The sequence below is a fragment of the Fundulus heteroclitus genome, unplaced genomic scaffold (genome assembly GCF_011125445.2).
Source record: "Fundulus heteroclitus isolate FHET01 unplaced genomic scaffold, MU-UCD_Fhet_4.1 scaffold_63, whole genome shotgun sequence".
NCBI lineage: Eukaryota > Metazoa > Chordata > Actinopteri > Cyprinodontiformes > Fundulidae > Fundulus > Fundulus heteroclitus.
In genome coordinates this window covers 1085796-1101082 of record NW_023397066.1, presented here as the reverse complement: position 1 = coordinate 1101082, position 15287 = coordinate 1085796, and the positions used below count along the sequence as shown (strand labels likewise).

General features: G+C 40.7%; 2 protein-coding genes across 4 annotated transcripts in view; both read right to left on the bottom strand.

The window, feature by feature from the left end:
- Positions 1–991, bottom strand: part of LOC118561425 (gastrula zinc finger protein XlCGF8.2DB-like) — a 116172-nt gene extending 115181 nt beyond the window's left edge. For 2 of the 3 annotated variants that reach the window (XM_036133498.1, XM_036133501.1), the window contains exon 1: positions 746–991. In XM_036133498.1, the coding sequence (XP_035989391.1) occupies positions 746–905 (160 nt within the window). In that variant the 5' untranslated portion in view covers positions 906–991. The remainder of the gene's footprint in view (positions 1–745) is intronic. The other variant, XR_004930044.1, reaches the window with a different exon arrangement.
- A 3393-nt stretch (positions 992–4384) lies between these two features.
- On the bottom strand, positions 4385–13066 carry LOC118561430 (zinc finger and SCAN domain-containing protein 31-like). Its single transcript, XM_036133513.1, has 2 exons — positions 12827–13066; positions 4385–5800 (listed from the first exon to the last, which is right to left on the bottom strand). Exons 1-2 carry the CDS (start codon positions 12984–12986, stop codon positions 4749–4751), a joined length of 1212 nt encoding a protein of 403 aa, XP_035989406.1. The 5' UTR covers positions 12987–13066; the 3' UTR covers positions 4385–4748.
- Between the last annotated feature and the right edge of the window lie 2221 nt (positions 13067–15287).

Here is a 15287-nt window from a genome sequence, read left to right as displayed (position 1 = left end):
CGAAACATGATTACATTGTCCTCAGTAAGTGAGGCAGCGTTGGAAGAATGTTTAGAACCTGACGAGTGTTTGAACTGTTTAGATGTGTAGACCTTTGAGTAGACCTTTCTGAGTCATCTAAAATTTTAGCTTAATCTAACTTTCAACTTGTATGTTAGACCCAAACCCAACCCAGTTATTTAAGTATTCCATTTGATGAATGCCCCAATTTTAGACATGATTAATCTATCCTTACCTAGCAAGTAAACTATTTGAAGACTTTCATTCAGGCTTCAGAGCTCATCATAGAACCGCAACAGCTCTGGTGAAGGTCACTAATGATGTTCTCATTGCCTTAGATAATGGCAATCAAAGGTTATAAATACTAACTTAAAGGGGATTCTCTTATTTGTTTTTTTCTTTATAAATTTCCAACAGTGTGAAAACAAACTTCTCATTTTGTCATAATGAGGTTTTGTTTCTAGAATCTTGAGATAAATTTAACCCCATTTGGACCAAAGCTGTAACATCATGAACAAACTTTCCTGATGCATAATAAAGGCTCTCTAGCTTTCTTTGTTCCCTGGAGCAGAAAACTTCTCCTCCTCCATCTTTAAAGCCAGAAAGCAGCAGCAGAGGAGAACTGGGAGGATGTTAGTTTCAGGTGTGAACGGAGCCTCAGAGACTGAAGTGTGGTTGGAAAGCTGAGAGCTCAGATTAGAAACTGATCAAACTGATTTATCAGACACTTTTTGTAGCTTCATACCGATTCTGGGGAGTTTTATCTGGGGTCTCCAGTAGCTTTCCAGCAGTCTGGCGTCTTCCTCGTAGCGGACGATGGTTTTCTCAACCTCTGAGAAGATTTCTTCAGCAGCAGCAGTTAGTCGCTCTCTGATAAACTCTCTCAGATGCTGAACTGAAGACATTGTTGCTGAAACTACGCAGAGATTCAGCTGAGAAACGAAAACACAACCGTCTTCCTGCTGAGTCCACGAACTCTGCTGATGGCGCCTTTTAGTTTTACTTCCGGTGGACGTCACTGAGACAAAGCAGCTGATTGGTCCATTTACCGCCCCCTGCTGGACTGGAGTGGAGCAGCAGACCAGAATCAACTACAATCACCAAGTTAATGGGTAAAAACAAAGAATGTGACTTTGGTTTCCATCAACAGCCTCATAAAACAATGAAGGAGAAGAGAAACCTGAATCTGTAACAAACAAACAGTTTGTGGAGAAATGTTGGAGCAGCAGAAGGATGTACAAAAGAGAGTTTTACAAACATAACCACGGCTGAAAGTAAGCAGGTTTTCTGACTATCAGTCCTACTTCATCAGATTTTCCTATGATAGTGCATCTAGATTGCTATATCTATCTGTCAGTGCCACACTTTGAAAATTGCTTCCATCATGTTTACATGACAAAAACCATAACTGTTAGTGTTCATTATAAATATAATCATTGGAAAACATTCATCAAGTGACGGATAGAAATGGATCAAAGTTTCTCTTTATTTATAAAGCTAGAACATGTTGAAGCACTAAAATACCTTCATCTGAATATGTAACTTGAAGAATGAAAGAATGAAACAGTATCAAACAGGCTTTTATTACAATAAATGAAAACCTACATCTACACATGCAAGTCCTCCCTGCAAACACTTTGTGCATAAATGAGTTGTGTGACAGTTGTTATCATGGCTGGAGTTGTCAACATGTGTCCACCAACCACACAGGTCACACTGCAGCTGAGACAGATACAGAATAATCAATGTTGACTTGGATTTCTCCTGAATGTGTTAAATACAGATGGTCTTTAATGTTAAGATGGTCAGAGGAATAGTCGTCTCCTTGTTACAGACACATTCTAATCCATAACTGGAAACATTTACTGGAGCAAATCGAGCGTTTCTCAAATGAGTCCGATTAGCTCCACCCCACCAGAAATCAACTCCAGTTCCCCAGGTGGTCGGAAAAGCAAATTACACAATGGGAAATGACAACGTTTGCAACACCAATAACTTTGGAAGATGATGATGTCTCAGGAGCTTCATTTCAACATGCTTCAATCGGGAGGCACTGCGTCGAACAACTGAGACGGTTGTAATGTAGACACCTGAAAGTTATATAGTTGCTCTATGCTTCCATCACATAAATGAATATGGTCGTGGAAAATAATTATTTTAGCGATTTCCCGGTTTCTTCCCATGCACGTGTCTTGTTTTGAGAGCTTATTGTATCTTAAAGTCGCATCTTTCAAAGGTTTCACCTTTACACATTAATCAATGTGTTGTCAATTGTGTATTGTTTTTAATTGTGTACAATAATATCTGAAGTCAATGGTGAAGGTGTGTTTGCTGAACTCATCTTTTTTTCTGTTGCTGACAGGTCCGTTGAAGTTTCTCAAACGCCTCCATATTAGCCCCTGCCTTTTGTTCACTTTCAGTGTTCTTTTCATTGCCTCCACGGCTGAATTCTGGTGAGAAGGTTATGACTGCAGGCCCAGCCAGCAGCAAACACGCCCCTGTGGGAATGCCCACACAGCGCTGCAGTGTACCTTACTGATTCTGCTCAGCTCCACACCATTCTTCCAGGAATAGTAATTATACATGAATCCTCATCCTCCAATTCTCGTTTCTAAAAGCAAAATAATTTTAGAAAAGCTGGTCAACCGCATAGCTGGTCAGACGAGCAGTGAAGGCTGTTCCTCTGACCACCTATGCGACTAGCCAAAACGTGGCCGCTGAAGCAGCTCCGGGGTCCTTCATGTGGGTCTCAGCATGTGTGCGTTCAGGCTGTGGACGATAGGACCTCCTCTCAGTTTGGCTGGTGTAGCTGCTCCTGTGGGGCCTGTGCCGGCAGCAGTGGGCGACTTCAGATCAGCCCTTCCTCTCAGCTTGGCCTGGCTGCAGAAAGGGAGACCGCTCCGCTGTGAGGCGCAGTCCCTCGGTGCCTTCAAGTCTCAGATTTCTTTGTTTACAACTCAGTCTGATTTTTCCTCATGGCTTGATTGCACAACAAAACCCATGTTGATGATCAGTATTGCACCCATATGGACCTTTAATATATTTGCATTGTACTAAATGGTTTGTTAAATGAACATCACTCCAAATAATGATAGTAAGAATGGCCTTTAGAAAGGGGGGGTTCTTAGTGGCATTTTTTTTTACTGAAATTACTTCTACTTCTACAGAAGTACTTTTAAACTCTAGTATCTATACTTGTAATATATATATATATATATATATATATATGTGTGTGTGTATATATATATATAAATATATGTGTATATATATATATATATATATATATATATGTGTATGTATATATATATATATATATATATAATTATGTGTAGAGATATATATATAGTAGAGATATGTGTAGTGTATATATCCTATCATATATATATGTATAGATGTACTATATATACTATAATAGATATACTATATATATAGATATCCACACACATATATATATATATCCACACATATATATATATACACACATATATATATATATATATATATATATATATATACATACATACATACATACGTACAGGACTGTCTCAGAAAATTAGAATATTGTGATAAGTTCTTTATTTTCTGTAATGCAATTAAAAAACATGAAATGTCATACATTCTGGATTCATTACAAATCAACTGAAATATCGCAAGCCTTTTATTGTTTTAATATCGCTGATTATGGCGTACAGCTGAAGAAAACTCAAAAATCCTATATCAAAAATATTAGAATATTTCCTCAGACCAAGTAAAAAAAATATAACAGAAAAACAAAATCAAACATTTGAAAATGTCCATTAATGCACTCAGTACTTGGTTGGGAATCCTTTTGCACAGATTACTGCATCAATGCGGCGTGGCATGGAGGCAATCAGCCTGTGGCATTGCTGAGGTGTTATGGATGCCCAGGATGCTTCCATAGCGGCCTGTAGCTCATTTGCATTGTTGGCTCTGGTGTCTTTCAGCTTCTTCTTCACAATACCCCACAAATTCTCTATGGGGTTCAGGTCAGGGGAATTGGCAGGCCAATCAAGGACAGTAATGCCATGGTCAGTACACCAGTTACTGGTGGTTTTGGCACTGTGGGCAGGTGCCAGATCTTGGTTGTGCAGCGTTTCCTGCCACATTTCCCCCTTCCAACACACTTTTTGTGAATGTGCTTTGAAACTGCACTCTGTGAACAGCCTGCTCTTTGAGAAATTTCTTTTTGTGTCTTACCCTCCTGATGGAGGGTGTCAATGATTGTCTTCTGGACAGCAGTCAGATCAGCAGTCTTCCCCATACTTGTGATTTAGTTTACTGAACCAAGCTGAGTGTTTTTCAAGGCTCAGGAAACCCTTGCAGGTGTTTCGAGTTAATTAGACGATTCAAGTGATTAGTTGAATAGCCTACTAGTATACTTTTTCACGATATTCTAACTTTCTGAGACAGTCCTATCTGTTTGAGGCTCTTTGGCATTAACAAAGCTAGTCTTAGAGCTACACAGGCAGATGGGACACATCCGGAAAAAAACTTGGGTGGGCTGTGCTTATACGTTATGTCTCACAAAGGATTGTGGGATTCCTTATAGCTTTTTGGCACTAGTAAGGGGCGTTGCAAGGTTTCTATGCTAAATTAGCTGTGAGAGGAGGCATACAGGCTCCATTTCTTATCTGCATCTATACTGACTGCACTTATGGTGACTGCTGGACCTCCGCTTTGGCTAAGAGAAGTACTCAGATGCAGGCTGTGTGAATGTCAAAAAATGGCTACTTCTTACTGTTGTGTTTTTGTTTTATATGAATATTCAAACTGCCAACATGAATGAAGCTTTTCTCACACATTCCACATACAAAAGGTCTTTCCCCTGTGTGGATTCTACTGTGAGCATTTAAAGAGCGCTGTTGAATGAATTTTTTTCCACATGTCTGACAAGAAAAAAGCCTCTCACCAGTGTGGGTTCTCATGTGAAGTTTTAAACTACAAATACGAGGGAAACTTTTTCCACAAGTCTGACAAGAAAAAGGTCTTTCCCCTGTGTGTATTCTCCTGTGAACATTTAAATGGTTCCTATGAGAGAAACTTTTTCCACAAGTCTGACAAGAAAACGGTCTTTCCCCTGTGTGCATTTTCCTGTGAGCATTTAAATGACTTGTACAAGAAAAACTTTTTCCACATGTCTGACAACTAAAGGGTCTCTCTCCAGTGTGGGTTCTGTAATGCCTTTCCAATTCACTCTTCTTCTTCCAAGACTTTCCACATATGTCACAATTTAAAGACCCTTTCTTAGTATCTGTACAAGATTGACTCTCTGACCCAGTGGAGATATGAAAGGAAAGCTGCTCAGTTCTTGATTCTCTTTTACTTTTCTGAAGGGTAAAGGTCTCCATTAGGCCAACAGACTGCTTCTGGACAAGCTGCTCTCCCTCCTGACTGCTGCAGACATCCTTCTGCTCCTGTCCAGTTGCTAAATAAACTGGATCCAGCTGTTTATGTTTAAGCCTTGAAGAATCTGGCTTATCCTTTTCTTCCTCAATCAGTGGAACTTCTGGGTCCTCTTGGTCTTTAATTAGTGTTTCCCGTTCCCTTTGTTCCTCTTTAACCCACAAAGACTCAGGCTCCACATTTTCTTCTTTAACCAGTGGAAGTTCTGGTTCCTCCTTTTCTTCTTTAATTAGTGGAGGTTCTGGTTCCATCTGTTCCTCTTCAGAACACTGAGGTTCTGCTTCCTCCTGGTCATGACTGGACCTTCTCCTCTGGTTGCAGAGCTGTTGAATGGCAGAAGCTTCCTCCTCCATGGAGACACGTGGCTTCTGGAGGTCTGTGGGGACAAAGAAAGTTTATTAATATAATTCAACTGATGACTGTCTCATGCATCAGTCTGGTTGTTCCTGGACTGTAGGCATCACAGTTCATCGAAAATTAGTGTGTTGTGTTTCAATTAAAAGGAGGTTAACTTTGTGTGTTAAAGTGTCCTCCACACTAATAAGCAGCACTGGTAAAGATGTTCAAAACCTTCAAAGTTTTGTTTTAACAGCAACACACGAAAAATAAAATGAACAATAAACTTTAATGTGAGGACATTTATTCAATGAGGAACGCATCATAGATGAAGAAAAACTGTTTTTAGCTAAATCGCTGCAGCCAGTTATTGGCACTACAAACTACCTAAAGTTAATTAAAATGACATAATTTAAAGCCTCATTAACTTTTGACAGACTATGACGAGACACTGATTAATTTCTCTAAGCTACTTTTCAAAATAAGAAAGAGAATAAGGCAGACGTGTAAATGGCTTGTACTTGTTTAGCGTTCAACTAGTCCGACAACCCCAAAGCGCGCTACACTACAGTCAGTCACGCATTAATAGCGTGACTGACTAATAGGTGGGTTCTCTATGTTAGTAGCCACAGCTGCCCTGGGGCAAGCTGACAGAAGCAAACAATGGTGCCAGGAGGCAATAGCGTACCTCGAGCGAGCTGTTTTTAGAAACGTAACGTCACGATGACGTCACAATGACGTGGTACGCAGTAGGGCAAGCTTGCATAGTCCGCCGCTGTGTCGCTGTAAAAGAGACGTGCGTAACCCTTGGTTTTACTCGGTAAACGACTGCTTTTTCCAAATCTAAGACCATGGTTTTTAAACATTGTTGCTATGGAACGTGCAACAGCGACTCGAGGTACGCTGATCGGCCGCATATGAAGGATGTTTTCTTCAAGATTGCCAAGGAGAAATGTGTGCGCTGGGTACACCGGGGCGGTCGGCCTACACGACAGTTCAACCCGGAAAAAGTTACCAAATTCACCTACATATGTAGCAAGCATTTTGTCGGAGGAAAGGGCCCAACCGAAGAACATCCTGACCCAATTCCAGTGACATCAAGTAGTGAACAGGTAAGAGTATTTTGGTGGCCGACATGTTAATATTGAAGCGCCTGCTACCATGACAGCATATAGGCTATCATGGTAGCAGGCGCTAACTTGATACCCTGCTACCAGGTTAGCTTACTCAAAAACATTTCAAATAAGACAAACATTAAACATATACCGATCCCTGGACGTCGATTACAAACAAAAAAATGGCCGCCGACGCCATGTTCGCCGCGCAGAAAAAAAAAAAAAAAAAAAACAAAGCTTACCGTTCGATCAACTCGGCCTGTTTTCCAGTCTTTTTAAGCCCTCGACACTCAAGCCATCGTTTGAGCTGATGGTTGGTGTGTTCTTCGACAGTGCAACCAGTAATCCGTGCGCCTGGAACATCATCTTGGGAAAGTTTAACAGCTGCAAAGTCGGTCATATCGCTGGTTCTGTTGTGCGTGTAATAGCTGGTTGCTACGGGCGTTCTCTACCTGTATGTCCTACCTAAGCGTCAAAAGGGGCGTTGCTTTTGAGTCGGTGACGTCACGTGCGCGGTACACTATTCAGGTGAAGTGTCTTGCCCAAGAACACAACAACAGAGAGGGGATCGAACCAGCAACCCGCCAATTGTAGGACGAACTGCTACGCCACTGTCACCCCAATGTGCTGAAGTCAAAAAGTAAGAAAATGGATTCAAGAAAAGATCAACCGACCTAAACCTGCCTATATCTCAGGGGTTAAATCAAAGATAATCATTTTGACAGAAAAACATATTGTGGACATCATGCAACATGATGTACCTCACTTGCTTATTGTGTGAAATAAACTGGTAGTTTAAGAATATGCAATGACCATTCATGTACCTCTCCCACCTTTCAGGTTCAGAGCCTTTGCGTCATCCTGGACAGCCTCTCCCATCCTCTCCTTCACGTTCCACATCCACAACATCACCTGGTTAACTTTCATCTCTGCAGCATCAACTTCTTCCTTCACACTTTTGCCAAACTGCTCCACAGTCCACTCACCTCTCCATTTTACAATTTCACCTTCCTTCCCTCCCTGTCCCCCAGAAACCCTCCATAAACTACAACTAGTTCAACAGACAGCAGCTTCATCATTCCATCATCTACTTCACATCTGAACATTAACTCCACTGGCTCCCTGTTCCATTAAATATAAATTAAGCCTATGAACATACAAGGCCGACCACAATCTTGGACAAAGCAGGACACATAACCAACACTATGATGACATCATACATTTTAGTTTAACACAGATCGCACATTACAATAATCAGTCTCTGCTTTGCCCGTTATTGCAAAGCAATTAATTATCACAACTCGTGAGTTTATAAAAAGGCATTATTTAACTCTATTGAAGTTTAATAAAACTTAAATGTTAACCCTATGACTGGAGACCTGCCCAGGGTGGACGAGCCCCCCGACCACGACCGCGTGTTGTCGAGCCGCATTTCCCCATCAGATACGGCATGACGTAACACCTTTACGGAAAAGCGGGTATAGAAAAATCGATAAAGAATGGGATGTTACATTTTTAAAAAGTTTAATAAAACTGCTTAAAGTTTATCAGAAAAAAACAATTTTTAATTAGCAAAATGTAATTAAAGTTTTGCGTAGTTAAATATTGCTGAAGGTAATCTTGGCTGCAGTACCTTGTCTGTCTGGCAGGTGGACGCCGCTGCATATTGACTGACAGCAGCTCTGCCTTCTGTTTCAGAAAAGCACAGATGGAATTTTTTTTTTCTTTTTAAAGAATCGGACCCAGTCAAATGTGAACATTGTTTCACACTCCAAACCTTTTTTTCAAACAAACAAAAAGCGCGTCATGCTAAATTAGGCTGAGCTAGCGCATTACTTTTCTTCTAGTTTTAAATAAACGTAACAGCGAATCATGATGAGATCCCTGGTTGGTCGCCACATTTATTAGCTAAGTTACTGGAAACCAGGGAAGAAATGCTGACTGATGATGTGGTCACAGGTGGAAATAACTCATCAATTGCAGGAGGAGCGACAGACACACTTACAGAGGGAAGAGGTTGTCATTCAATCCGCTGAACTGTATGATCAGCTGGTTCACAAATCCAAAGGAAACATTTGACCACCGCTACTTTCACTCATGCATCTGTGGCCAGTTTGAAATGCTCTTCCAAAAGTTAAAATTACATAAATAAAAACACAGATAAACCTCAGACTGCCAGATGTCCACTTTGCAAAGACCCGCCCTATTCTCTTTCTGATTGGTTAATGTCCCGGCTCTGCCAGGTTTCATCGGTTGAGAGCAGCTTCAGTTTAAAACCTTAAATAAAAAGTCTGGACGGAGCAATTTGCGTTCATTTTCCATATGACGGAAATCCATTGCCGCGACGGAGAACTTTAACCCATGCCATATCTACAATCAGAGAGAGAGACGAGGCTGGACAACTTTATCTCACTCATCTGTTGAGTCATGCGACCCGTTTAACTGGGACATGTCAGAACACATCTGCATGGACCTCTGTCCAAGCCCCCCCCCCCCCTTACTTCTGCTCACTGTGTCTGATGTTTTGTTATTTCTCTGCCTCCTTTAGTAATATTGGTACATGTAAAAAAAAAAGGTAGTGTTTTTGTAGCTTTGGAGGCGAGAACGGGCGACATCAAATCCTACCTGAAACTGGTGGCTAAGGATAAGCGTAAATACAGTAAGATTGTTATTCACGCTGCCGCTAATGACACCTGGGAATGCCAGTTGGAGGTCACTAAAGTTGGTGTTGCTTCGGTGTGTAAGTTTGCTAAAACAATGTCGGACTCTGTAATTTTCTCTGGTCCCCTGCCTGATCTGACCAGTGATGACATGTTTAGCCGCATGTCATCATTCAACCGCTGGTTGTCTAGGTGGTGTCCTGAAAACGACGTGAGCTACATTGATAACTGGAGAACTTTCTGGGGAAAACCTGGTCTGATCCGGAGAGACGGCATCCATCCCACTTTGGATGGTGCAGCTCTTCTTTCTAGAAATCTGGCCGGATTTATTAGTCCTCCTAAATGCTGACAACCCAGGGTCCAGACCAGGAAGCAGAGCCGTAGTTTAACACACCTCTCTGCAGCTTCTGTACTGTTACCCATCCATTATCCTATTGAGACGGTGTCTTTCCCACGGCCAAAACTTAACAGATAAAAAACTGATCTAAAAAGGAACAAATCATAAAAATCTATTAAAAATCAATATGGTTCACCTTGAGCCAAAAATTAAGTATATTAAGTATAAGGTCTCTCCCTCACAAGACTTTGTTAGTGAATAGATTTCCGATAATCAGATTGATTTATTTTGTCTCACAGAAACCTGGCTACAAGAGGACTACGTTAGTATAAATGAGTCAACTCCCTCCAATTATTCAAATGTCCACATTCCCAGATCTACGGGAAGAGGAGGAGGAGTAGCAAACATCTTTCAGTTTGATTTATTAATTAGTCCCAGGCCAATTAATAACTACAGTTCTTTTGAACATTTAACTCTCAGTTTCCCTCATCCAAACGGCAAAGCAATAAAACCTGATTTGTTATTATAGTGGGAGATTTTAACATTCATGTTCACATAGAATATGATGAACTTAGTGTAGCCTTTAAAACCATCCTTGATTAAATAGGTTTTGCTCAAAATGTGCATAAACCGATGTACTCTTGGCTTCATACTTTAGACCTTGTGCTGACATATGGCATTGATTGTGATGATGTAACATTATTTCCTCACAACCTTGTCCTATCTGACCATTTTTTAATAATCTTTGAGTTCAATTTAACAGAGTTCTCCACCCCCAAAAGCTGGTTTCATTAAAGTAGATCTTTATCAGTTAATGTTGTATCAACCTTTAAAAGACTCAGACTTGAACCTCCAAAAGCATTTAAAGACAGATGCAAGGTCGGCTTTCTATCACCTGAAGAACATTTCCAGGATTAAAGGACTGATGTCTCAGCATGATCTGGAAAAACTAATCCATGCGTTTATCTTTAGTAGAACTGATCACTGCAACGGTGTTTTCACAGGTCTGCCTAAAAAGTGGGTCAGACAGCTGCAGCTGATCCAGAACGCTGCTGCCCGCGTCCTCACTAAGACTAAGAACGTAGACAACATGGACCCGGTTCTGAAGTCCTCACTAAGACTAAGAAAGTAGAGAACATGGACCCGGTTCTGAAGTCCTCACTAAGACTAAGAAAGTAGAGAACATGGACCCGGTTCTGAAGTCCTCACTAAGACTAAGAACATAGAGAACATGGACCCGGTTCTGAAGTCCTTCCACTGGTTCCCTGCATCTCAGAGAATAGACTTTAAAATCCTTCTGTTAGTCTATAAATCCCTGAATGGCTTAGCACCTAAATACATCACAGACTTGTTATCAGTGCATCAACCCTCCAGACCACTCAGGTCTTCTGGCTCCAGCCTGCTCTGCAGAACCAGAAATGGAGAAGCAGCATTTAGTTCCTAAGCTCCACTGATCTGGAACAAACTTTCAAAAAACTGTAAAAGTGCAGAAAACCTGAGTTCCTTTAGATCAAGATTAAAAACACATTTGTTTAGGACTGCTAGCGACTGTTCTAGTTAAACAGTTCTACTGAAACATCACTAGTTCAACTTTTTTAGTCCAACTTTTTTTGATGTTCTATTTTGTTTCTACATTTTATTCCTACTTGCTTTTATTCTGTTTTACTTTCCTATATTTTAATCATGTAAAGCACTTTGCATTGTCTCTGTACTGAATTGTTCTATACAAATAAATTTGCCTTGCCTTGCCTAAAGAGTCTGTCCCTCTTTTAATATCCTCAGTATTGCAGAAATACCCTGCAGATAGCAGCAATGCTGTTTCTTCCCATTCACAAATAGACACCTTTGTTAACAGAGTGACTTCCTCATTGCGTTCTGCATTAGACAATGTAGCTCCCTCGCAAAAGAAGGTGATTATTCACAGGAAGTTGGCTGCCTGGTTTAATTTAGAGCCACGTTCTTTGAAGCACAATGTTAGGAAATTGGAGAAAATGGCGCTCTACACACCAAGAGGAATCCCACCTAATCTGGAAAAACAGTCTACTGTTGTATAAAAGACCCTTCACAAAGTTATAGCAGCATATTTTTCATCATTAATAGAGGAGAATAAAAATAATCCTAGATTTCTCTTTAGTAGAGTTGCCAAACTTGCCCGGAGTCATAGCTCTATTGATCCATCCATTCCCTTAGCAGTAATGACTTTATGGGATTCTTTATAAATAAAATTGATTCTATAAAATAATTGGCATCCTACCAAACATGATTACATTGTCCTCAGTAAGTGAGGCAGCGTTGGAAGAATGTTTAGAACCTGACGAGTGTTTGAACTGTTTAGATGTGTAGACCTTTGAGTAGACCTTTCTGAGTCATCTAAAATTTTAGCTTAATCTAACTTTCAACTTGTATGTTAGACCCAAACCCAACCCAGTTATTTAAGTATTCCATTTGATGAATGCCCCAATTTTAGACATGATTAATCTATCCTTACTTAGCAAGTAAACTATTTGAAGACTTTCATTCAGGCTTCAGAGCTCATCATAGAACCGCAACAGCTCTGGTGAAGGTCACTAATGATGTTCTCATTGCCTTAGATAATGGCAATCAATGGTTCTCTTATTTGTGAAAACAGTGTGAAAACAAACTTCTCATTTTGTCATGAGGTTTTGTTTCTAGAATCTTGAGATAAATTTAACCCTATTTGGACAAAAGCTGTAACATCATGAACAAACTTTCCTGATGCATAATAAAGGCTCTCTAGCTTTCTTTGTTCCCTGGAGCAGAAAACTTCTCCTCCTCCATCTGTAAAGCCAGAAAGCAGCAGCTGAGGAGAACTGGGAGGATGTTAGTTTCAGGTGTGAACGGAGCCTCAGAGACTGAAGTGTGGTTGGAAAGCTGAGAGCTCAGATTAGAAACTGATCAAACTGATTTATCAGACACTTTTTGTAGCTTCATACCGATTCTGGGGAGTTTTATCTGGGGTCTCCAGCAGCTTTCCAGCCGTCTGGCGTCTTCCTCGTAGCGGACGATGGTTTTCTCAACCTCTGAGAAGATTTCTTCAGCAGCAGCAGTTAGTCGCTCTCTGATAAACTCTCTCAGATGCTGAACTGAAGACATTGTTGATGAAAATACGCAGAGATTCAGCTGAGAAACGAAAACACAACCGTCTTCCTGCTGAGTCCATGAACTCTGCTGATGGCGCCTTTTAGTTTCACTTCCGGTGGACGTCACTGAGACAAAGCAGCTGATTGGTCCATTTACCGCCCCCTGCTGGACTGGAGTGGAGCAGCAGACCAGAATCAACTACAATCACCAAGTTAATGGGTAAAAACAAAGAATGTGACTTTGGTTTCCAGCAACAGCCTCATAAAACAATGAGAAACTAGAATCTGTAACAAACAAACAGTTTGTGGAGAAATGTTGGAGCAGCAGAAGGATGTACAAGTGAGAGTTTTACAAACATAACCACGGCTGAAAGTAAGCAGGTTTTCTGACTATCAGTCCTACCTCATCAGATTTTCCTATGATAGTGCATTTAGATTGCTATATCTATCTGTCAGTGCCACACTTTCAAAATTGCTTCCATCATGTTTACATGACAAAAACCATAACTGTTAGTGTTCATTATAAATATAATCATCGGAAAACATTCATCAAGTGACGGATAGAAATGGATCAAAGTTTCTCTTTATTTATAAAGCTAGAACATGTTGAAGCACTAAAATACCTTCATCTGAATATGTAACTTGAAGAATGAAAGAATGAAACAGTATCAAACAGGCTTTTATTACAATAAATGAAAACCTACATCTACACATGCAAGTCCTCCCTGCAAACACTTTGTGCATAAATGAGTTGTGTGACAGTTGTTATCATGGCTGGAGTTGTCAACATGTGTCCACCAACCACACAGGTCACACTGCAGCTGAGACAGATACAGAATAATCAATGTTGACTTGGATTTCTCCTGAATGTGTTAAATACAGATGGTCTTTAATGTTAAGATGGTCAGAGGAATAGTCGTCTCCTTGTTACAGACACATTCTAATCCATAACTGGAAACATTTACTGGAGCAAATCGAGCGTTTCTCAAATGAGTCCGATTAGCTCCACCCCACCAGAAATCAACTCCAGTTCCCCAGGTGGTCGGAAAAGCAAATTACACAATGGGAAATGACAACGTTTGCAACACCAATAACTTTGGAAGATGATGATGTCTCAGGAGCTTCATTTCAACATGCTTCCATCGGGAGGCACTGCGTCGAACAACTGAGACGGTTGTAATGTAGACACCTGAAAGTTATATAGTTGCTCTATGCTTCCATCACATAAATGAATATGGTCGTGGAAAATAATTATTTTAGCGATTTCCCGGTTTCTTCCCATGCACGTGTCTTGTTTTGAGAGCTTATTGTATCTTAAAGTCGCATCTTTCAAAGGTTTCACCTTTACACATTAATCAATGTGTTGTCAATTGTGTATATTGTTTTTAATTGTGTACAATAATATCTGAAGTCAATGGTGAAGGTGTGTTTGCTGAACTCATCTTTTTTTCTGTTGCTGACAGGTCTGTTGAAGTTTCTCAAACGCCTCCATATTAGCCCCTGCCTTTTTTTCACTTTCAGTGTTCTTTTCATTGCCTCCACGGCTGAATTCTGGTGAGAAGGTTATAACTGCAGGCCCAGCCAGCAGCAAACACGCCCCTGTGGGAATGCCCACACAGCGCTGCAGTGTACCTTACTGATTCTGCTCAGCTCCACACCATTCTTCCAGGAATAGTAATTATACATGAATCCTCATCCTCCAATTCTCGTTTCTAAAAGCAAAATACTTTTAGAAAAGCATTTTAGAAAAGCTGGTCAACCGCATAGCTGGTCAGAGGAGCAGTGAAAGCTGTTCCTCTGACCACCAGCATGTGCGTTCAGGCTGTGGACGATAGGACCTCCTCTCAGTTTGGCTGGTGTAGCTGCTCCTGTGGGGCCTGTGCCGGCAGCAGTGGGCGACTTCAGATCAGCCCTTCCTCTCAGCTTGGCCTGGCTGCAGAAAGGGAGACCGCTCCGCTGTGAGGCGCAGTCCCTCGGTGCCTTCAAGTCTCAGATTTCTTTGTTTACAACTCAGTCTGATTTTTCCTCATGGCTTGATTGCACAACAAAACCCATGTTGATGATCAGTATTGCACCCATATGGACCTTTAATATATTTGCATTGTACTAAATGGTGTGTTAAATGAACATCTCTCCAAATAATGATAGCAAGAATGGCCTTTAGAAAGGGGGGGGGGGTTCTTAGTGGCATTTTTTTTTACTGAAATTACTTCTACTTCTACAGAAGTACTTTGAAACTCTAGTATCTATACTTCTACTTGAGTGATAGTTATGAATATTTTTGACACCTCTGTTTTGAAATATAAATCTCCTG

What these genes read in the sequence shown, in the direction of transcription:
- LOC118561430 (XM_036133513.1), bottom strand. Translation starts at nt 12,986, where the DNA reads ATGTCTTCAGTTCAGCATCTGAGAGAGTTTATCAGAGAGCGACTAACT. An exon ending in GATAAAACTCCCCAGAATCG is followed by an intron (nt 5,801 to 12,826) that starts GTATGAAGCTAC and finishes TTGTCCCCACAG; the next exon opens with ACCTCCAGAAGCCACGTGTC.